Source organism: Amphiura filiformis, chromosome 17 (assembly GCF_039555335.1).
Source record: "Amphiura filiformis chromosome 17, Afil_fr2py, whole genome shotgun sequence".
NCBI lineage: Eukaryota > Metazoa > Echinodermata > Ophiuroidea > Amphilepidida > Amphiuridae > Amphiura > Amphiura filiformis.
Genome location: NC_092644.1, coordinates 7,170,421 through 7,194,881, shown reverse-complemented (window position 1 = coordinate 7,194,881; position 24,461 = coordinate 7,170,421). Strand labels below are relative to the sequence as shown.

Here is a 24,461-nt window from a genome sequence, read left to right as displayed (position 1 = left end):
GGGCGGGGCTTTCGTAATTGACATCGGAATCACCGTGCTTCGTTGAACGAATATTTGGAAGTGAGATCTCTAACAGATTGGACCAGTCTCGGAATCAGCGCTCAATGGACTTTCGCGTTCACTTATAATACGAGTATATTTCTATATTGCTGCATGGTTGACTGTGGTGGGTGTAATTAGTGGCGTCGATTTGTGGATGAAGAGGAATGGGTTTTGGCATTGAAGAAAATAAGGGGGGAGTTGGCATTTTTTTCATAGGGCATTACGTAATTATTTATTGTTACATTATCCAGAGATGGAACCGAACCGAGACTGGGGGCCAGTCTATCCTCTGCAATGTTCTTATGCATGTTTTTAAAGTGTTTACGCGCCATTTTCAAATGAAGACTGTAAGCACGGTTGTTTGACGTGATCATTTATTATTTTTTCTATCAAAGCATTATATAAATGTTCAATTCTAGACCTGGACAATACTAACAGCTATCACACTAATATACACATATATTTTTAGCTATTCTTAACATAAATGTTCATTTCTATATCAAATAATTCATCTTTTTCTAATTTTTTGGTAGTAATTTTTATTCTATAAACTATATATATACTACATTACATGATAAGTTTTTTGAAAATTTCCTTGGCATTGGTTAGTCTTTTTTCTGATGTTCTAATTCCATTATATAAGTGTCTATACCCTTTCTAAAGAGGCAAACAAAATTTAAAATAAATAGCGCCATCAGTGTTTACCGTTACTTAAAAATTACTACAGTTTTACATGCCATCAAACAACCGCGAGAACATGGTCAAAATATTTATGTTAGGAATTTCAATTTTTCTTATCAGTGACTAACAGTACAATCCGATTCCCCAACTTGTACAAAAGCTTTATTGGACTAAAATTCTTTGTCTCGTGTGCGAGGGCTCAATACGGAACAACAGCCCAATACGTAACAACAGCCCAATACGTAACAACTTGGAATCAAAATCTGGCAAAAAACATCCTGCCCAATAGGTAATAAAATTAAATATCCAATTAAAATTATTATAAACTGAGCTCAAAAAGAAACTTATAATTTTTCACAAGGTCATATCTTGAAATCCTGTCTAGCAAATTCTACCAAAATTACACACAGGTTTACTTCAATACTCTACTCTTAACACATGTCAGTAACCACGCAGTTATCCAACTGACACAACAGCAAAATGGAACACATTCACAGCCCAGCCGTTTCATGAAAAAAGTGTATGAAAAGCAGAAAGCAGCATCGTTTTATCATCTGTGCAAGGATCTTGTGTGCATTCTCACAGATTTTTTGTGCTGGGTGCCAAATGTTGGGCTGTGAAAGTGGAGGAAGTCCAGGAAGCTGTCCCATGACCGTGCATTTTGCTGTTGTGTCAGTTGGACAACTGCTTGGTTACTGACATGTGTATTGAGTAGAGTATTAAAGTAATCCTGTGTGTAATTTTGGTTCATTTTGATTGACAGTATTTTAAGATATGACCTTGTGATTCATGCGTTGTAAAAAATTATAAGTTTCTTTTTGAGCTCAGTTTATTATTCATTCTCTCTCCCTCCCTCTACCGTTAATGAGCCCGATCCCGCAAATGGGGGGTTTGAAACAAAGTCCTTTTGGTACACGAAAAATTTGCTACAACCTAAGCAACTTTACGTTTTGACCCAGCTACAAACTGGAAATTGACCCTTGGCCTATTGCGGCACATAACTTCTGAACCATAGGTCGTTATGAGGAGAAAAAAATACATATTTATGTTCCTTGGTCTTTGATGAATAATTAGATATACTTTGTGATATTTCAATACTTTCACTTTTTGACCCCTGTATAATCATATGGGGTCATTTATTTCCAAATGCCCAAGAGTGCCATGGTGGCACCAACCAGAATCTGAACCATTATGTCTTAAAGATATAGAAAACACTAAAAAACATTGTGTGGACGCTACTTCTGAGTCAAGCCAAATAATCCTATTTCAGCACCAGACTGCTCAAGCATTTTGCATCATCAGCTCACAATGTAATGCGGGCGAGACAGGCGAGACACAAGATATATCGTTAATAAAAACTACTCAAAAACAGAGCCCCAAGATGGACCCCTGGGGGACACCAGAAGTGACTGGCAACCGATCAGATGACCACCCTCTGCAACCTACCCTCAAGGTAGTTATGAAACCAGACAAGGATTGTGGAACCATACACCTGAGCTTCTCAATAAGCTTTGAATGGTTGACTGAGTCAAATGCTTTTGGAAAATCTAGGTACCCACATCAGTGTCACCCCCCCCCCCGTTTGAAATGATACCATGGGTATTTTTTTGACTTGATAAACTTTACAAAAATTCTTTTTTGACTTGATAACGTTGGTGATTTTTAGTGCTCCAGATCTATCAAAAAACGAATTGGTTAAAATTTCTAATGTCAATGTGGAGCTATATTTTGTAACTAGCAACATTATTTCACTGAAACCACGGGCGTAGCTAGCTTTCTGTTGGGGGGGCAATTAAGATTAGGGGGGCAAAGACGAAAAAAACCAGTTGCATCATTTTGACCCTGTATTATCGGTGGCATATAAACCGTTTCTTGGGAGAGATTGTACAAATCTTCGAGCTTCCAAATTGGGACAATGTGCAAAAAACTATGGTATTTCACACTATGATCACGATCAACGTGAATTCTGGTGGGAAACGGCCTCCTTGTCCCTTTTCTTTTCCTCTGCCCTTAACTTTATATGGTATGGATGAAAATCATTCCGTAACCTTAATACAGGGTTTTTATCCGGCTCTGTTAGCACGAAGTTGATTTTATTCACGATTAAAGCCATATTGTCACATTTCCATAGAAAATAGATCAGTATTTCTTTTCCATAAAATGTTAGCTTTTACTGGCAGATATGCTCCCTTAGATTTTGAGCCGAACAACTGAGGTAAAGCAAAGAAAATTGGAATTTACTACCAGCGCCGATGTCGCCAATACGTACCATTCCTTCGGACGTGTTACGGTACGATCATTTGTTGTGTAGATCACCGTCCTGCACGTCATCTACGTACTGTGTTATGAACATCGCGTATACGCATACATGCGGTCGATTTCCATCGTAATAATAAAACGACGGTTCCTGCGTTTTATTCAAAATCTCAGATTTTGACACAACTACAGCATCTAGGGTCTTGATTTTTGCAGGGTATGTTGGTTTAATAAAGTATAATATAATCGTGTAAAAAACAGAATTTCGAAAAATATTGAGGGCGTTATCCTCAGCAAATATAACAATATGGCTTTAAACTATGAGCACTCGATTTGGGTCGTACATGTCTGAGTCCAATTCTTCTCTTACACGTCTGGGATCATGCGATATATATCTCCTCCCATCATGCATTGCGGTAGGTAATTCTTGATGATGTCTCCGCCCTTCCTGTCTTTGCAAAACTCGATGTCTTCTAGCATTGGGTGGTACCATTGCTCTGTTTCTACTTGGACTATTACTTAATTGTCTTCGTGATTGGAATAATCTTTCCCTTCCAGGCGGTAAAGGCCACAGGCTTTCCTCCTCTGCATTATATCTATGTGACTCTTCCCCAACCATATCGGGAAGACTAACGTCAGAAGCAGCCATACCGGAACCTTTTTCACCAATTGGTACTCGCGGCAGAGATTCCCTTAACAGTTTCCAAAATAACTCTCTGGTTCCACAGCCTTCAGGATCATGCGCGGGCCATTGTATATAGGAAACATTACGTAGTAAACGATACAAAACAGGATCTATATTTCTTGCTAGCGTCATATCTTCATACATAATAGGAATAACGTCGTTTTGACGTAATGAACTGAGATCTTCAAGTGATGGACGGAAATCGTATTGGTACCACGAGCTGTTAATAAATGCCGGAGAAAGGACTAAGATGACTTTGCTGCTGTGATTGATGGCTTCAGTTATATTTTCATCTTCACCTGAAAATGACACGGAATAAAGTTTGTGAATATACTCTTCTCTTAACTACTCGTTTTACTGTTTATTACGATGTCTTATCCTCTAATCCAATATAATAATACCTTCACGTCGTTATCTCTTCTTTTCCATCCTTTTTTTTTATTCCTTCTACTATTCCTTCCCTTTGCTGTTTCTTTAACATAAAGGGTTCAAAAGAAATAACCCCCCCCCCTAAAATTGTAAAACATTTCTTAGCATAGCAAAACATTTCTTAGCATAGCAAAGAGGCCAAATTACTGGATAGAGACTCCAACGCCTTCTCAAGAAGAGTCAGGGAGGCCACCCAAATCAGAAAAAAGGGGAAGAACTCACTTAACCGCGACGAGGGTGCGTACTTTCTAGATCATGTATATGACCCACTGCTTAAATCAACATCACTTCCGGGTAACGAGGATGCGTCTATAGCAACCAAGTTTCGCGGGAAAAGCAGTGGACCAGTTCATCTGTGATCAAGCCATCAGCCAAGATGGCGAAAGCTCAGTTCCGTGAGTAATATTTATTGGATTTGGCTAACATAATTAACCAGTTTATTTCTTAGCATAACTTGACATACATTTGGTTGATTTGAAAAATTTAAAAACCTGTAAATAGAAGATTCTTTTTGCTACCCTCCCAACAAAAACGTTCTCGATGTCAACGTGATCAATGTTTTGATTGATTTAATTGTTAGTTAATTTTCCTAAATTTTGTGTATCCAATTACTCAGTCACCCATGCAATCATCTTTCAGTGTAAAACAATGATTCATCGACATAAAATTTGACATGAATGGGGTTTTCAGTCGGTGCTTCAAAAATGGTAAAATCACTATAGCAGTAGAAATAAGGTTTGTAGTGTGATGCTTATTTCTTTCGTTGGCTAGAAGAGATGAAAAATTTACTTGCAAATGGTAGACAGAAACGGTTGCAAAGATCGATAGCACCGGATCTCGTGACTAAAGGCGTACATAACAAAGAAGAAATGGCCAACAAAGATTGGAGGTTGGAAGTCAGCATCCAGCCAATTAACTGCATGCAGCCAATCTCTTGTGGCCACATCATGAGTGTTACACCTTTATCCAAGAAAGCCATAATTTTATATCAAAATGCAAGATGCTTTGACTGACCCAATACAGGTAAATGTTCATCATTTTGGTCAAATTTATGCGTGGAGAGCTCATTTCTCCTTCCTAATGATTTTATCATTTTGAAACAACTGATGATTAAAAACATCAAAGAAATCTCATTTTACACCAAAATTGAGTTCAACAAATCTTTCATTTGCACTGAATGATGGTTGCATGGGTGCCTGAAGGATCAGAGACAGAATGGTGAAGGAAAAAAACAAGAATTAAATCAACCATAACATTAATATCGAGAATGTTTTGTACAAAATGTGGTAAAGTGCAACTTTTTCTGAAAGCATCATTTTTGGAAAATGTGATTATTTTTGACCAAAAATATTGCTTTTGCAAATGAAACAACTTTGGGAGGGTTGAAAAACGATTCCTCTATTCATAGCTTTTTGAATTTCTCAAATCAACAAAGTAAATGTCAAGTTATGCAAAGAAATGTTTTCTAATTTTAGGGGGGGGGTTATTTCTTTTGAACCCTGTATAACGGAGAAATAAAGTTTAATCTATGTGGTAATTAGATATGAGCAAGGTTTTTAAATCAAGTCAACACATACATAAATGACAGCCAGTGAAAAAATTTCACTGACTATCCAGGGGATAGTCACTGGATAGTCAGTGAAATTTTTTCACTGGCTGTCATTTATGTATGTGTTGACTTGATTTAAAAACCTTGCTCATATCTAATTTACCACATAGATTAAACTTTATTTCTCCGTCTCGAATATAATTTCGGAATGGCTCGCGTGTGACGCCAAGCATTGACCCCCGATGCCACAGATTTGGTTTGTACTTCTAAGTGGATAGACTGTATTGTCCCATCTTGCTGACCTACCTTTATCCCTGGTGAAATTCTTATAATGGACGCAAACAGAGAAACCCCTCTCTTCAAGCCATGGGATAAGTATACGAACCACGTAAAGTTCCTCTTCTTCGGTACCACTTTTATAGCATATAAAAACATCGTAATCTTTGTCTTCTGAAAGAAAACATCACTTTGAGGTAATCGATAATATCATTTGCATAATAATTAGTGTGATGTAAATAACTTATGCCTTATAAGGGCAGTCAAATTAAGAACAATAAGGGATTAAACTCACCACCAATTGCAACATAATCTATGTAATCACCAAGTCGTGGAATGCTAGTGCCTAATTTGCTTATGCCCGTGTGAAATTTCAAAGTTGGTCAAATCTGGGTAACAACCACACCAGTGTATTCGGCTTATCATAGTATAGTTTGACATGACATGTTATAAGCAAAAAAGTCAAATGTTAGGGTCCCCAGACGTTTATAATTGAAAAATGCTCCGACAACGGAGCAATCTGAGACTATTTTTAAAATCAAAATAAGAAAAATTTTCAATTTTTGTCGCATGTGGTACCCAAATTGTAACATTTGATCTTTCCCACATAACTCTAGAACTGTGCATCAGAATCAGGTCAAACTCAGCCTTTTCTGAATCCTTATGACGAGAGAAATACACTGGTATGGTTTTATAACATTTGATCATCTTTGAAATGTCACCCCTTGCATATAGCGGCCATTTTTTATTCATGCAAATTAGACACTGTTGTGCTACTTGGCAATAACCCTACGAAAACTCCTATTAAACAAGCAAATATGGCAAGAGAAGCAGCAGGTTTCGATGCGATTTCACATGCAAATTGTACACCCGTTATGTCGAAGGTGGCTACGTCGAAGGTCAATCGAAGGTTCGCTATCTCGAATTGGTAATTTTCATATACCAGGGGTTCGCTATACCGAATATTAAATAAGGTTCGCTCTATCACAAAATACGAGGTTCGCTATGTCGAATATAAAACAAGGTTCGCTCTATCGAAGGGGTTATGTCGAATAAGATATAATAAGGCTCCACATGAGAAATACGGGAACAACTATTATGATATCGCTGGGTATGCGTAAAGAAGTAATAATGATGTGCCTGTAGCCAAGCTGATATGGATGTATTGAAACAGGATACTGGACTGGATGTTATGGATTTGGGAATGGCCATGCAGGACAGAAGGATTTGGTGTGCTGTTGCAGTTCGAGGACACCACTCATCTTAAGCAAGTAAGCAAGCATAATATACGTCATATAGTTCATTTGCGTTTGACCAGCTTCGTAATAACCAAAATGATGTGACAGGAAAATTAGGCCTTAGCTATCGCACGACTATAAAGTACGGAGTAAATATCACAATAGTTGACTCAAGAAATGTAATAGTTATGTCAAAAATGAAATAAAGTTCGTTTTATCGAATGTGAAATAGGGTTAGGGTTAGAGCTTGGTTTTGGTTTAGGGTTAGTGTTAAGGCTATACGGTTAGGATTCACCTTTTCGGTAAATCCCATAACCCTTTGCGAGTACACCTGAGAACTCGTCATACTGCGTCGCGCCGATGCGCACATCGTTTATCGAACATCGTTACTGCGCATTACAAGTCGGCGTGACGTCAAATGACGAGTTCTCAGGTGTACTCGCAAAGGGTTATGGGATTTACCGAAAAGGTGAATTGATTCGACATAGTGAACCTTATTGCATATTCGACATCCCGAACTTAATTTCACATTTGACTTTCAAAGGACAACATGTAGTCTCGTTATTAATATTATGACCCTGCTTTGTACCCCTGACCATGTCTGTTTAAGTGACGAACAGTGAACCAGGCGGTGATGGAAGCGATATCGCCAATTTTGAGGTCGCCATTGGATTAACACATAATCATGAAATCTTCACAAACGATTCTAAATTTGTTATGTGGTGTCAAAGCAAAATTATCTTACTCTAAAACCGCCGGGGTACCCCACTGCAAGTATGTTAATTTTCCATTTGTAATTGCTAACCGTGTATTTTGAATGGGGCTGTCAGCCCTGTATCTTCGCCAGCCTCGTACGTCACGTGTTACGCTTCCTATGCCGCCTGCAGTGAACTGTGTATACACAGACTGCCCTCTAGGTAATCTACAGTCCCCTTTATGTACCACTCACAGAACAGATATCTGCATAACAACAACAGCCTAAAATGGGCATAATGGCTCCACCCGCAATGAACCATACATCGCTAGCTGTCAATCATTCTGCTAAAACTCATAGGGTAAATCATAATGCCACCTCTTCGTGGTCTACGTCACATTGTAGCTCATTCATATCATTACCTATTGAGAGTACATTTTAGCATAGCGGACAGATTTTATACTGTCCATGCTCTTATACAAGGTCCCGAGCTCACACTGTCCTCACTTTTTCGATCGAAGCAGCGTCTGTCTTAATTTAGTACTTTCAGCTTCATCATAGCGGGCGGCCACCAATTATTGTGTTAGTTACACATATAGCAAAATAAATAAACAAATAAATAAATAAAGGTTTAAACAATGTATCTAGTTGGAGGGAAATTGAGCGCTGTCACCATTTTGAAATGAAAAGTAAATTATTTGTTAAAGAATTTTCCTAAGGTAATAATAATTATATAGTTATTCTGATTGTTCATGCAAAACAATATTCCACAACCACAGGACACAAAGACACACACATATAATGACAAATATGAAACACATCATTAGCCGGAGGCGCCGTGTTTAGCATTAGCTTCAGACATTTAATTATTTTCTTATTTTTCACCCGGGTAAGCCGGTGGTAAAGAAAGAAAATAATTAAATATCCAAAGCTAACGCTAAATACGGCGCTTCCGTCTAATGATTGCAGAATGAAGGCAACATTTAAAAATTATGTGCTAAATAACGTTTTATATTACTTGTCCTGGTTGGAAGTTTGCGGCGATCTCTCTTGCTGTAGTTTCCAGTCAATATTCCATCAATCTTTGGTCTGTGCCAGGGAAAACACAAAACACGTTTCTTCAATTTTGAAACGGACACGGTTGTTTGATGTCATGTAAAATTGAGTCATTTTTAAAGAAAAGTTGAACATTGATGGCGCTATTTATCTTAACTCTTATTTACATCCTTACAAGGGGTGGACACTTGTATAATGATATTAGAACATCAGCAAAAAGACTAACAAATGACGAGGGAATTTGGCTAATTTAAATTTAAAATATGTAAATAGCGCCCTCAATTTTCACACAAATGAACAGTTCTTAGAATAAAATTATCACAAAAAAAGCAAAAAAAGATGAATAATTTGATATAGAAACGAGAATCTATATTAAAAATTGCTACAAAATATATGTGTATATACAGGTTATTATTATTGTGAAAGCTGTTGGTATTATTCAGGTCTAGAAATGAACATTATTTAATGTTTTGTTTAAAAAATTAATAAATGATCACATCAAACAACCGTGCGGAATATTTGCATTCATGTTGAAAAGAATGTTGTTGATTTGTGACGCACTGTGCGAAATTTAGAGGGCCACATCACACTCTTAACAAGTATATAATTAAAACATAGTTTCAAACTTATGTTCGAATCCACGCATTTTGTTGCCTTTTGCATGGTGACAGCGCACTATTCTTTGCCAAAAAATAATGATATAATGAGTAACAACTGTCAGGGCGGTTTTCTGTCCGTTTTATACATTTTAAGCCGAAATAATGAGGTCAAATGAAAGAAACCCCACTTACTGCATTAGCTGTTAAGCTCTATGGAATTGTCTCTGTTGTCAAACAACATTTTTTGGGATTCCAATAAGCGTAAGTTGGGATATAACATATATATATATATGGCAAAATTTCAGGTATGAAAAATGAAAAAAAATACACCGAATTCATTAACAACGATCGTACATTATGGATTTAAATGCAAGAAATTAATACAAAACTTGAGACAAGCACTTCGGTATAATACATTAGGGATGAGACCAAAACTCGACCGGCGGTTGGCCGCCGGTTCCCGTCCGGACAGAATCGGACCGAACCGCTGGTCAGCCGACGGTCGAGTTTTGATTTCATCCCTAAGTAGATTACACGTAGTGGCGTAGACAAAGCGTGTGCCAGTTGGCAAGACCAATCAAAGGTATTATCAGAGCAGCGGTAAGAAGTTAAAAGTGGGGGATTACAAGAAACAGAGATAATACAGAAGGATGGAAAAGAAGAGTCAAGGTAAAAAGGAAGAAGATAAAGATAGAGAAGAGGCAGCATGCACTACACTGGAGACTGTGGATGAATGGCCACGACAATATATGAACACTTCTTGATTAGTACCGTACGTGATTAGTCTTATATTTAAGCAATACAAATGTTATGGTTTAAATATTGGTTTTGATATTGCCCTTACAAAACTATATTTAAAAAAAACCCAATAACCTAGAATAGAGGCCGTCAGCCATTCACCCCCATCTTGTGGGTACAAATGATACGCGTGTTCATGCGTGGGACACTACGCGCAGGGCGCAGCTTGCCACGCAGCTGTTATCACGCATCGACACGGTGATTTTGCTCTTCACGCATGGAGATCGAACGACCATCGCAGCATGTGGCGGCATATGACGTCACGCTGACGGCCTCTATTGTTTTCACTGAAATCTTCCGATAAAATGTGAACCATTTGTAATTTATAGATCTCTTTAATAGGTAGGTCTGTACGTTCTGTTACCATGGTTACGTGTGATACATACCTTGGTTGTCATTTTGTGATGCACAACAAAATGATCGAATTTGTGACTTGAAACACTGGAGGATGACCACCATGACCAGTAAGGCTAGTGCTACCATAATGCCAATACCGATAACTGGAGCCGCCATTGCAGCTGGTTTACCTGCAACCCAGTAAAGACATTAAAAAAACCAAAAGTCTTAAGGGATCGGATAGCAACGTTTGCACAGTACTTTTGTGGAACCTGAGAGTACATCAGACACATCAAATTGCATTCTAAATACGAGGAATATCCTTGTGATGTCAAATAATAGCACATTATTGGCTATTGATATACATACTTAAAACGGTCTACTCATTTTGAATAGAAACTTCTCAAATTTGAGCATTGACAAGATCATGGCAATTATAGAATAAATATTATTCTTGTCAAAAATGACCCAACTTATCAACTTTGAGTAGTTTGTCAGAAGGGAATTTAACAGAAACATGTCAAAATGAAATGAAGAATCTTGTCAAATCTTGTCAATATGAATAGTTACTTGTTAAAGTAAAATAGAAACTATTCTTTTTGATAAAATTTTCGGTTCAAAGGGATAATAAACCTAATCAAAATGGGCAATATATCTCATTAAAACGAATAGTTACGGGATCAAAAACAAATTGGGATTCTATTCAAAAATAACTTTGAGAGTGTAGGGAGGGTAATATCCGCGTTATAAATCCCTTTTCTATCTAATTGGCTATATCCACACTAAAATATCTTCCACAAGGGGAGTATGTTTTTTCAAATGTAATTGGTCAGGGTTTATCATTTTGAAACCTATACTCCCCCTGTATCATGCATCATGCCTTTACCTCTATCCCGGGCCTCTATCTTCCACAACCGGAGTGAGCATTTCTAATGGAAGTTACCCATTTCTCTATGCTATTCCCTCTGTGGAAGACTTTAACTAAATCTTCGACAGGGTAGTGTGGATTTTAAATGGAATAGCCCAATAATGGAGAATCCCTTACCTTGCACTTCTACGTGGGTTTCACTTCTTCCGCTCCCAAAAACATTATACACTGTACACGTAACAATCATATCATTGTGTCTTTCATCTGCCTTTCTTAACTGATAAATATTCTCATCAAATTGACCGGCTAAGTCTATGTTGGCATTGGGGACAACATCTTCGCCGCCTCTCACTGAGGATGGACTGAGAGAATGTGTTCCAGGTTCGTTAGGATGTTCTACTGTCCAATGATATTCCGTGACATCGGGATTGGCATTGGCAAGGCATTCGATAAGAATCTCTTCGCCTTCGTTAACGGACACTCTGGCAGGAGTTTTGACTTTTGGTGCATCTGAAAAACAAGGATAGATGTAATTATGGTATAAAATCTGAATAATATCACTAATTCTGTTCTACCACGTTCTGATTCTCTGAAAATGTTGGTAGCTGCGTACGTTTTTCAGGGATTACTTTATATTCCACTTCGACATTAACCCTTTTCATGAGTTTCCTCATCGGACGAATTCCTTACATGGACCCACACGATGAAGGCAATGGAAAGCCATCAAAGTGTAAAGCCCGTGCCATGAAGAAATTTGTACCCAATATTCAGATGCGACGAGAGGGTTGTAAAATCAAATGTTGCCCCAAGCTGATCATTAATGAGAAAGAAATAACCTACATCCACATCCATCCTGTCCGGTTTCTGGGAAAACTCATCTATAAAAGATGATGAAATAAGAAATCAAGTAACAGGATAGCTAGAATGTCTGCTAGATGTAACAGACAAAAGGCATATGAATGGGATCATGAAACTCTGGATGTACAAAAATGCAACTGTGCCTAGACTTACATGGGAGTTCACCATCTATAACTTTTTTGTTGAGAAACTGGAAGCTGCATGCACACAGTACCGTAAGAAATGGACCGTTTTGCAGCAGAAACACCACTACCAATGCATTATACAGAAGAAGATCTAAGTATGGCCTAGAGATGAAGAAAATGACCACATCAGTAAAATGCATACAGCTGAGAAAGTACTACCTCAACAAGTACTCCAAATATGGAACAACCCAGACTCTGTACCGAGAAGGCCTAGAGAGGAATAAGAAGCTTGCACGATGGAATGGTGTCAGAGAAACAGAACAGAAAGAACGTCAATAAGATGTGCAGAGGACAGACAGAAAGACAGAGCTGGACTGGGATACAAATCAAACCAAAAGGCTAATCAAAGACATGAAGCCCCAGGAACAGAGCGCTTCGTTAATGCATGTATTCATTTTCTCTCGACTTAATTGCTGCATCAACCTATACTACTGGTTTGCATCCAGAGTTTTTCGGAAGTAGAGATAGATGCCGTTGGTGGCGTCTGGCCAGATGAAGGGGGCTATACCCGGCTACCTGTACATGTATAGACCCGTGACGTCACGCAGACGTCACGGGTCTGTCTATTAGATCTGTCGATTAAATGCACTTTTTTGGCCCAGATCTATGCTGTTTCGTATATTTATCAGCGTTTCCAACCCTTCTGAAACCATTCTAAGGCATTCCATGCGCTGCAATGTCAAAATTGTGGCTACATCATAGATATCTTGGGCATCTCAGAGCATTACCTGGTTTTTCCATATGAAAGTAATTAAGATGTTCCATCAAAGCTTTCGTCGTGTGCTGCCGTGTGGTTCCGGGAACGTTGCGTCCAGAATGCTGCTACTATACTTCTATACGGATCTTGTTGGTGGTGTTTGGAAGTCAGCCTTTTCATCATAATCTCCACAACATCTCCATCGGACAGTAGTGTATTCTGTTCTTGGTTGTCTTACAAGTCATAGGATGGATTTGTACCTACGTAACTAATGACACCTTACATACCGTCCCGCACTTTCAAATTCTCGACTCTTGTAGACTTCATCCACGTCTTGAGGACTCTTTCAACGTACGGTGACAGATCATTCTCCATCGCTGCACCTTGAGAAATGAACACGCTACTGAATCACACATGCAATGCTCCTACTGTACAATGTTTCAAATCAAACCTCAAAAATCAGACGTTCCTTTACTTGGTGGACCAACAATGTTGGTGTTCCTGTGATCAGGACCTTAAAAATGACCTTCAAAATTAGTCAAATTAAATTGTACACTTACATGTAATATCTAAATACACCGATGATTGGGACACCGCTCCCATAGCCATATTCTCCATAACGCACTTCACCGCACTGATGTCATGTTTCCACGTGGGATTAAAAATCAATCTACTGTTTATATTATAGGTTATTCCATCCTCTGATAGAAAAGTTTCAGTGAAGACTCCTTTCATTCTAACCGTATCTCCAACAAACCAAGTTACCCTTGGAGCTGGTTTGGTATTGTCAGCTCTGCAATCCAGTTGCAGTGGTATCTGTTCTTGATGGGTGAGGACTTCGCCTTCGTGGAATCCGACAATACGGGATTCTGTTGGAACTATTGCGAAACGAGAAAAACGAGAAAAAATTTTGTGAAAGATGATCAAATAAAATTGTACAAAAGTGATGATAACTCTTCTGAACTAGTCTACTCAATTCAATTCGAAACAGTCAGCAGGAACTTACCGAACACTGTCAATCTAGCTTGCGCAAAAACCAGATCCTTTTCTGTAAACACGTGACCCACGAAACACTTATAAACGTCATCATCCTCCACTCTGACGTCACTGATGAAAAGTTCAGAGGTCAAAGGTGAATGAGTAATGATCCGGTGTCGTGCCGAAGATACCATTTCAGTGGCGTTCTTTGGAAAACTAAATGGCCCTCGGTACCATACGAGTCTTCCGGTGAGTTCCTTCACGGAACACCTGAAGGATACATAACTACCGACTGTGACCTCTTGACTATGTGGAAATTCAACAAATGCATCAGGGACACCTTAATATGAAAACAGAAAAATAAACATGGTATCTGGTTTGTGAGACAATTAAATAACAATAATATGCCTATTCAGAAGTTGATTGGCGGAATGAAACAGAATAAGCATAATGCATGCGGTTGGTATGATGAATCTTGGAATTATGAAAACTTTTTGGGCCTCATGACTGCTATTTGTTGGTCTTAAGAATATTATATATTTAGAATGGAAAAACTTAGACGAATCCAACTGTGACATAAGATTTATGTAAAACTGCTCAGTTTTGAAGAAAATCATAAAGACATAATTTTGACTCAAATTATATTTTTTCAAAAGTCAGTAATGAAAATCTAAGTAAGCATTTTCTTTATTTTTAGTTTTGCCAAAAATAGTTGATATTTGGTTCAAAATTGTGTTATTTTTTTAGATTTTCTCCTAAATTGAGCATTTTTAATAATTTTGTTGAATATTTCTAGAACTTGTTTATTCAAATGCTGATTTCAAGCACTCGCTGTAATTACTGTTGACTAAGCTCCAAATTAGTTTTAAATATTAAATGTTCATAAGTGGTCACCTTGTTTCAATCAGACGTGCAAAGATTTTAAAGGGTGTCTCCGGCAATCACAACATTATGCCTTATATGAAAGAAAATTAATTATCAAGCACGAATCATGTGGTTTCATTTGAAACAAACTCATATTGACCATAAAAACGAATAAAAACAGCCGGCTCTCAGCACGCGATATTCAAAATTCCCGGGCCGAAATGTTCTTAGTGCAATGACGCAATGGTTATTTGTGCTCAATCGTCGTCAGCCTTCATTGTATTACTGGGACGTCATTGCACTCGATAATACCAGCACCCGGGAATTTTGAATATCGCGTGCTGAGAGCCGGATGTTTTACTCGTTTTTATGGTCAATATGAGTTTGTTTCAAATAAACCCATGTGATTCGTGCTTGATAATTGTTTTTCTAACATATAAGGAATAATGTTGTGATTGCCGGAGTCATATTATTGCTAATAATTTCGATGACGCCCGTCAGTTTGGGTTTTTTTTAAAGATCTCCTTCAATGATTATGTGTAAAGGTATGATTTCCCCCTTATTTTGAACTACACAAGCCCTATGCAAGTACGTTAGTTGACACGCAGGTTTCCCCCATAACAAGGTTGGACATTGATTAAAGTTTCATAGAAATAAGAAAATTTTGTCGAATTCTCATCGCTTCTGAAATAATTCTCATTATTCATTTCCACTAGTATGATTTTAACTCACCTATAACAGTAACGTTTACTGTTTTTGTATATACTCCGCCCGTGTCGTCCATAACTTCACAAGTATACACGCCATCTACCGATGTATCTTTTGCTTCTATGATTGTGTAAACAACCAAAGGTCTATTAGAAATATAAAAATGTAACAAATGAATAAATATTGAGACTCCTCTGACTCTCGATAGCACATCAATACACATTTTCAGAGGATATACCAACTGATACGCAATGATGCCTTTCTATTGAACTTTCTACTTCCCCGCGCCCAATGAATGAACACCTCTTTCAGAAATTATTGCCCAATGACCAGTGTTTTCAATCATCTTCATTTCATCAAGGACAATCTCATCCACATATAGTCTGTTGTACTAGTCTAGACGTCTGGAAATCATTTATAAATAGTCAGAATAGCAGAGGTTCCAAAGCACTTCCCTGTTGAACACCAGATAAGACCAGGTGAGGTTCCAGATGTTAAACATACCGCGGTGACTTGTTGGGTGTGATTATCTGACCCACTTCCTGATGTTACCATTACAGCTGAGCCTGTGGATCATCTCAGATGACGGACCTTGTCAAATGAAATCAGGCTGTGTTATTTGGTAGGACTTGGATGTTCATTGTTCATTCTACGCAGGATTATGGTCATTGTGATGTCAATTTTTCTGATGTATATATAATTAATGACACTTGTGTACCTTGTGCACCATAACCTTCACATTCATGATATGAATATTGAGATTTTTAAATAAAGATACAGATCTCTGCCATTTGTATTCACAAAGTTTGCAGGGCAAAGCAGACGCCCATTGTCTGATAGCTATTGTTTCTTTGTAGCCGTACGGGACATTGCCTGATAGCTATTGTTTCTTTGTAGCCGTGCGGGACATTGCCTGATAGCTGTTGTTTCTTTGTAGCTATGCGGGACATTGCCTGCTAGCTATTGTTCTTTGTAGACATGCGGGACATTGTCTGATAGCTATTGTTTCTTTGTAGCCGTGCGGGACACTGCCTGATAGCTATTGTTTCTTTGTAGCCGTGCGGGACATTGCCTGATAGCTATTGTTTCTTTGTAGCCGTGCGGGACATTGCCTGATAGCTACTAGCCATGCGAGCTAATACAGATGACTATTTTTGTGTACTATGTAGCTCTGCGGGGCAACCTTGGTTATTGTTTCTTTGTTGCATTGAAGGGGAACCGAGATGGCAGCCAAGTTGAATATGTGACCCATCACATCGAAACAGACCACCTCGCGGCAGAAATGAAAATGGAGCTTTAATCACTAGGATAAACTGCTGCTTTTTAGCTTGAAAATGACACCTTACTTGTTGAAATCAGATACAGTAAAAATGTTTTATGAGGCAAAACAAGCTCAGAATTCTTTTTATTTTCTTTAAATTTTTCCATCTTCTTTCATTGTTATCTGCCAAAGAAGCTAGCCGCGAAGTAGTCTGTTTCGATGTGATGGGTCACATATATTGTCATCCCTAAATTTACACTTCTCGGACAAAATTTTCTCCGGAAAGGATACTTTAAACGAATCCAACGAGCCAAGTCATGGTCAGGATTTGGTCGGCCATTTTTGGGTCCCCGCAGCACCTACTGGTGTTGTGACTGCCCAATAATGGGTGGATTAAAGCCGCTTAAAATTCGATGTTAGATTCTTTTGTGCTGTAAACTGTCATCATTCTTTTGCCTACGTGTAGCACGGGTGATAGAATGCAATTTAAAATACCCTCCAAGACCGCATCATTTCACATTTTAGGTGAGATGGAGCCGACGGGGACCCAGCTAATGGCTGCCATTGAGGTGCAGGAATGCGTGAATTTGGATTCGTCTATACCTACTTTGGTGAGTAGTTAACATCTTCTATTCGGGAAACTGATCTCTGTGGCATTCCATACTTGGTCCATCTTCCAGCCGTTGTTTTAAAGCCATAAGAGGTACACGTCAGGTGAGCAGTCTCGCCAAATGGCAGGTACACGGAGTCCGAATTCACACGGACGCCTTGCTTAGCTAAAAGTAGAACAAAAAGTTATCATTTTATTATGATTAATACATTCTGATTGCCTTGCGATCCATCGTCTGCAAAGTTATTCGATAATTGAAGACCGAATTAAAAAGGTTAGTTTGCGTCTGACGTCAGGGCAACGGCGCAATGTGATTGGTTGCTGACCTGCGCAGTATGGCATTTTTGGACGTCATACATGTCATACGGAAACTAGTCGTTTTAATTCTGTCTTCAATTATAGAAATGTGGCTATTTATAAAAAATAACCCTGCTAGCATAAATCATAAAAGGAGAAAATGCCCTCCCTCTTCAAAAAATGTCGACGAAGGGACAGAATTACCAGATCTTGGTGCAGGCCGGGGGTGCAGGGGATTTTTTGTTATAGAGGGAAAGAAGCTCAAAAGCTTACCTCGCCTAATTCTAAGAAAATTAAATTTTATTGATTATTTAGAGCTCATGTTTACCGAATCGTTCCGTGATTCTCTTGGTCGGGCTGACGTCACAAAGGGGAAATAGCCTTGTAAAACCAGTGTGCGCATGTGCAGTTCTCCTTTCTCGAGCTGGTTGCTATGCCCGCGCTTGTGCAAAGGGGACGAAGGGGACAATGTTCCCGGATGTCAGACCTAGTGAATACAAATAAATTTGTAATCTTGTTGGCTATATCGTACAGACACTAGTGGAGTGATTATTGCTTCACCTCTTATGTTCGGGTATTTATTCAGTCACTCGTAATATTAAAATGTAACCCGTTCCAACAAACCCCGAAGCACGTCTCGTCGTCTGTATATCTAGTTCCGAGATAAAGGCAAGTTTGCAACTATGCTGAACCGTATGCATCCGTGACCCGGGGGGGGGGGGGTCACTTCCATTGTGGCCTGTACACCATCCGCGATAATAAATACGTAGGGTAGTTTTTCGTGGGTAGGCACGATACGCGCGTATCGTGTTTAGGGTGTCAAAAAACATGAAAAATTAGAAGGAAAAAAAAAGGGTAGCAAAATTGCAATTGCTAATACGCGGAAATGAAATTTAGGGTATGAAATTTGATGCAAGGAAGAATCCCTGTTTAGGGTGTGAAAACAGGCGCGTGTTACCTGTTTAGGGTATCGTTTTAGCCAAGGGTTAAATCCTTGTTTAGGGTGATTTTCAAATATTGATTATCGCGGATGGTATACAGGCCACAATGGGAGTGATCCTCCGGTTTGACGGCGAGTTTAGTTTGAAACTCTGACAGTGATCCACTATATGATACCATATCTATGACGATACACCACTATTGCGTGCATATTGCCTAATCGATTAACAAGTTCTGAATTTAGATATTTTTGAAACGTATGAATTTATTCGGGGACGTATAACAGGAAACTTCCAACCATTCTTTTCAATTGAATTATGATTCATACATCACATTCAAACCTCAAATGAGCCGGCAAATGTCAAAGAAACATCTGGATTAAAAACATGGTATGTTTCAAAGCAATGATTACAAAGCAAAGCAGCTTGTAATTTTGAAAGAGAACTACCTACTCCCGATTCCTGAAAAATTAAAATACTGTACAGTGTTGTACAGCACAATTTTTTTTAGAATAAAAAAATATTATCTTGTTTTGCCAAACGAAACATAGCTAAATCCTAATCACCATTTTAACAACAAGGCACTAACGGCTGACATTTTTGCCGAAAAGAACAGGCACAAATTTTTGTGTGTTTTTTTTTTTTTTGTATTTTTATTCACTTTTTTCAACAATTTTAATTTTATTTATGAAATCCTGTTTTCCGTTTTCTATTCCGTGAAATTCGTAAATTTCCATATTACGGAAAACTTATAAGCCCTTTTGAAATATGGCGGGCACAAAAGGAGAGGACGTACTTCGAAGTGAGTAATCTTTTGTATGCTTCTCAGCTGACAAAAGATTACTCACTTTAGCTTTATTATAAAAGGGTCCAGTAGTTCTTACGTAAGGTGCCAAGCACATTCAATGGAATTACACATTACAAAAACCAAGACAAACTAAATTTTAATTTAGTTTTAAAAACATTCAGAACGGTGCAATGTATTGTTCTATACAATACAACATGTTGTGAGGGGAAGTAGTGTAAACTACCATGACTACTGGTCCCCAGGTGCTGGGTGGTTTTGACTAATTCCCAACACGCCATCGGAGGTAAGTTGTCAAAATCAGCCAACACCAAAGGACTGGTTCGTCATGCCAATACAAGAATCTCGAATCTGCACTTTTTGTCGAAATTGAGCTTAGTAATTGAAAATGTAAATCAGAAAGAGAGACACACATTTGCAGGTTTACTTGTAACTATGTGTATCGATGATTTACTCAAAACCCTTACACTTTTGTAGATGGGGCTCTTCATGTTTGCATGTTTTAAAAGTGTTCGATAGTAAGCACATATGCTAACTATCGAGTTTTTACGATATGCCGATACGCTATTTTCTTTCTGCAATCATACAGATCGTCATGTGAATGCAAGAAGGGGGTACCCAGCAAACACAAAACGTTTTCGACATCATTCGCAAAAGGTTATAAAAGGTTGTCAGAAAACGGTTAAATGTCGGGTTATATAAAGGGTATATTAATGGTATAAAACGTTTTCATAACATTAAATAACATTTTTGGTAATTTTCTGCACAGCAAACACAAATGTTTTACAGAAAACATTTAAATGTCGGGTTACATAAAGGGTATAAAAACGTTTTAATAACATTCCAAAAACATTTTTGAAAACTTGGTACAAATCATTCTAAACAGAATGTTATTTTGGGGTTGAAAAAAATTTTGCAAAAAATGTTTGCCCAAAATATTTACAATAACGTTTTTAAAATGTTTTCACGACCTTTATATAACCCGACATTTAAATGTTATTAAAACGTTTTGTACAAATCATTTTAAGAACATTTCTGTGTTTGCTGGATGCAAATATTTTAACATAATGTTATTTAAGTGTTGACAAAATATTTGGCCAAAAATGTTTGCAAAAATAGTTTACAATGACATTTCGAAAACATTTTAAAAATATTGTTGTAGTGTGTTTTCATACACAACGTTTTAAAACGATTTTATGACCTTTTATATAACCCGACATTTTAATGTTATTAAAACGTTTTTACTTAAATCAAAAGCCAAAATATAACTTATGTGTTTGCTGGGTATCTGCATAAGTTTTCATCATTTTGCAACTGAGGCATTAAACGATGTTTTTGAACGGCATATATTTTTTATGAGAAAGCCAACTGTGCAAGATGAAAGTGGTAATTTTATACACACTACATATGTTACTGACATGATATTCTTTAAAACAAAAATATTTTGTCATACATTTATGGTTCGTGTGCGGTAGGCTTGATCCACCAGTCCTTCAACTGCTTACGCACGGTCATCGGGTTTTGCTGAAACGGCCATTTTGTTCCACCATGTTTACTAGTTTCGAGATCGTATCGGGGCCGAGGGACTCAGGCTAGCGTATCTGCATGGTTTATATAATAAGTAGGCCTATACATTAAGTAAACATTATTTACCCGAATAAAAATGTTTAAAGCAAATGTTATCTAACTACAATAAACAAAAAATAATTATCTAACTTCACCGTTGTGTCCATTTTCTCAAAATTAGCAATGTCCATTGAATCCTAATGTTTATTATTGTCGTGTTGGGCAAAATAGACATCTTTTAAATCTTTGACATGCCATGTTAACATACTTACATGTTTCACAAGTACCTCCGTAAAAACCCTTCGGGCAAATGCAAGCTCCTGTAAAACTATTACAATTCACACCTTTGGCACAATAGCTACATTTTTGGTCACACCATGCTCCGTATGTTCGATATGGACACCCTGAAACAGGTAGAGGAAAAACAAACAAAAACATACTGTAAGAGCCAGTAAAAAATAAATAAATACAGACTATTTGTGGACATCGATGCCCATTGTATACTTGAATTTATGTATCCTTTGCGTATAAAATCCTCGCACAGATGACAATTTCCAAAATGGTGCTGCTTTCACCAATCACTCATTTTCTCCAGTAAACAGGCTTTTTCCTGCACTGATCCACTTTATTGACAGATCATTGTGTTGTTTTATAAATCCGACTCCAGCAAATCGACAGAAGGTGAGGAGGAACAAGTTCGTGTACTCAAAACTGCTTTTGTTATTGCTGTATTGATAGCCCATTGCAAAATGACTGGTTCACAGGTACCTCTATTTGAAGGCACATAGAGTACCAACACATTAGAGAGCCAACAATAACTCTCTTCTTAAAATCTGCCTCGAAATCTCAGCCATAAACAACTTGTCGGTGAAGATAGAACACTTGGCCCTGTGGGTAAACAACGGTATCGCAATTCTGCATCTTCATCGCTCAGAGGCTGATCTTAAGTAACACTGTAGGAAAATGCATGATCTCCATGTTCACACTCCACACTCAGTAATACTCCCTGATTATCCTGACAGGTGAATATTGCTCTTATAATCACATTAATACAGTCTCTATTGGGCGTATTTGGGTAAAAGTGCCCCGAAAAGCGCCCAATTTATAGCGCAAATTTGGGTACTTTTGGGTGTTTTATTTTGTTGAAAAATTGGTCTACTGATGGGAGGCAAAAACAGCAAAGAGTAGGTATAGAGAAAGTCGGCATCCGAAAGTCTGCGAGGCACATCCCCGTAAAAACATTTTCGAAGAACACCCCCCCCCCGATCGAGACCCGGATGGTACACCTACCATTGATAGTGAGAGTTGCATTGACGTTGAGTACTACATTTATACCACCCAGGATGTTGGTGTAAGGATAATTGCATTGAATTTGAAACGGTTTGTGTTCAGCCACTACTCTATCATAATGTATCCAGATGATGATACCCGATCGCCAATGGAATGGTAGTCGACGAGGCATAGGCATCAAGGTTGCTGCAATTGGAATGGATAAAGAGATTACATAATGGACGAACATTTGGTTTGCTCGTATAAACAAAACCGCGCTTGCCGAGAACCGCGAAAGCCGAGAACCGCGATAGTTTATTAGGGATGAAATCAAAACTCGACCGCCGTTTATCTGCAGTTGAACCGCGTTCCATTATTTTGAACAATAGAAACCGGATCTAACCGGACGGAACCGTCCGGAACCGGCGGTCGACCGGTTCTCGGCTTTCGCGGTTCTCGGCATGCGCGGTTTTTTATACGAGCAAACCAAATGTTCAGTCGTAGTAAATGGAAAGATCACTGATTGGTTTGAAGTCTTTATTGGTGTGAGACAGGGTTGTCTTCTCTCGCCATGCCTCTTTAAAAGATATCTAAAATAAACTGATAAAGGCTTCGGTGTACAGATTGGTGACACGTGCATTAATAATATCTGTTATGGATGGATATGGATTTTGAAAACCCGCAAAGGTCTACAAATGAACTGGATGTAGAATACAAATTAACTCGAAAAAAAAGCAAAATCACGTCTGACGATTCTAGAGATATCACGCTGAACCAAAAGCCTGTTGACAAAGTAAATAACTGTCTTTCTTTCAGATATCACGTACTAATTCAAATGGCACGTACCATGCGTACTACATGTACTAATAGACTCCCTTCTAATTTCCATGCACTACCCAGGCCTACACCATAATTACCATTTTAATAAAGGTAGGTCTTTATCATGATAATCATTAAACAAGCGCGATGATTCTTACGTGCTATTCCTCCCGTCAAACTTCCTGCAGATAAAATGTTGACTTGAGGCAGATTAGTCTGAGACCATGGATCAAGTTTTCTGCAGTAGTTGCTAAAACCCACCGGAATTAAACTGTCAAATATCCAGCCTTTTTCCAGCACAAAGACGTCAAGACCACCTAGAAGCAAGAGGAGTAAAACATATAAAGGGAAAAAATCTTTACAAAAGAGTAACATTTGCCTATTCATCTTATATTATCTTACCAATTTTATCTGAAACATAATCATAGCAAACTTAGCTTTTCGCAATCGTAGAGGAGAAAAGATTGACTGCTCAGTGCCACAAGTAAGTGGGTAAATGTAATAGCTACCCTGTGAAAATTTGACAATTTACACACAGTATATTATACTCATCTACACATGGCAGCTATTGCACTTCTGGCACTGAGCAGTCGAGATACAGAAGCTTACACTCCCCGCAGTGGCGTAGCCAGCACTTTTTCAGAGGGTGGGCAAGGGGGCAGGGCAACTTTTTAAGGGGGAAAACTTTGACGAAAATTGTAAAAAATGGGCTAAATATACAAAAAATCTTAAATATCAGGGCGGCCAGCAACCCACAGGGGGCAAGAGGGCAAGACTTCCCACAGGGGGCCCTGTCCCCCTCTTGCCCCCTGGCTACACCACTGGCTTACAGATCAACTTCTTTGACATCAAAAACCACACAAGAATGTAGGACTGTTATAATCGGAGACAGAATTAAAAAGACTAGTTTGCGTCTGACGTCTCTCAATCAAACTCCGGCACGGTTTATCTATACGGGACTACGGGTGTCGCCGGTGTGGGTGTCTGAACGCGTCGGTAAATCGGCATGCTTTGTGGTTAATTTTGCACTTTTAAACATACAAACTGTCTCAAAAGGTACGTCTAAGTAATAGGAAACTTTCTTTTAAAGGCACCAATG

The 24,461-nt window shown here is 38.3% G+C and overlaps 1 protein-coding gene across 3 annotated transcripts in view; it reads right to left on the bottom strand.

The window, feature by feature from the left end:
- Positions 1-343: 343 nt before the first annotated feature.
- The window catches only part of LOC140136878 (uncharacterized), a 76,953-nt gene continuing 52,835 nt past the window's right edge, over positions 344-24,461 (bottom strand). The window contains exons 4-14 of one of the 3 annotated variants that reach the window (XM_072158487.1): positions 23,521-23,679; positions 22,565-22,750; positions 21,547-21,678; positions 17,666-17,834; positions 15,822-15,943; positions 14,254-14,565; positions 13,808-14,125; positions 11,685-12,017; positions 10,690-10,830; positions 5,949-6,089; positions 344-3,963 (exon numbers count right to left, since the gene is read on the bottom strand). In XM_072158487.1, coding sequence (XP_072014588.1) covers positions 3,293-3,963; positions 5,949-6,089; positions 10,690-10,830; positions 11,685-12,017; positions 13,808-14,125; positions 14,254-14,565; positions 15,822-15,943; positions 17,666-17,834; positions 21,547-21,678; positions 22,565-22,750; positions 23,521-23,679 — 2,684 coding nt within the window. In that variant the 3' untranslated portion in view covers positions 344-3,292. Of the gene's footprint in view, positions 3,964-5,948; positions 6,093-8,868; positions 8,940-10,689; positions 10,831-11,684; positions 12,018-13,807; positions 14,126-14,253; positions 14,566-15,821; positions 15,944-17,665; positions 17,835-21,546; positions 21,679-22,564; positions 22,751-23,520; positions 23,680-24,461 lie in introns of those variants that run through there. The other 2 variants (XM_072158488.1, XM_072158489.1) reach the window with 2 other exon arrangements.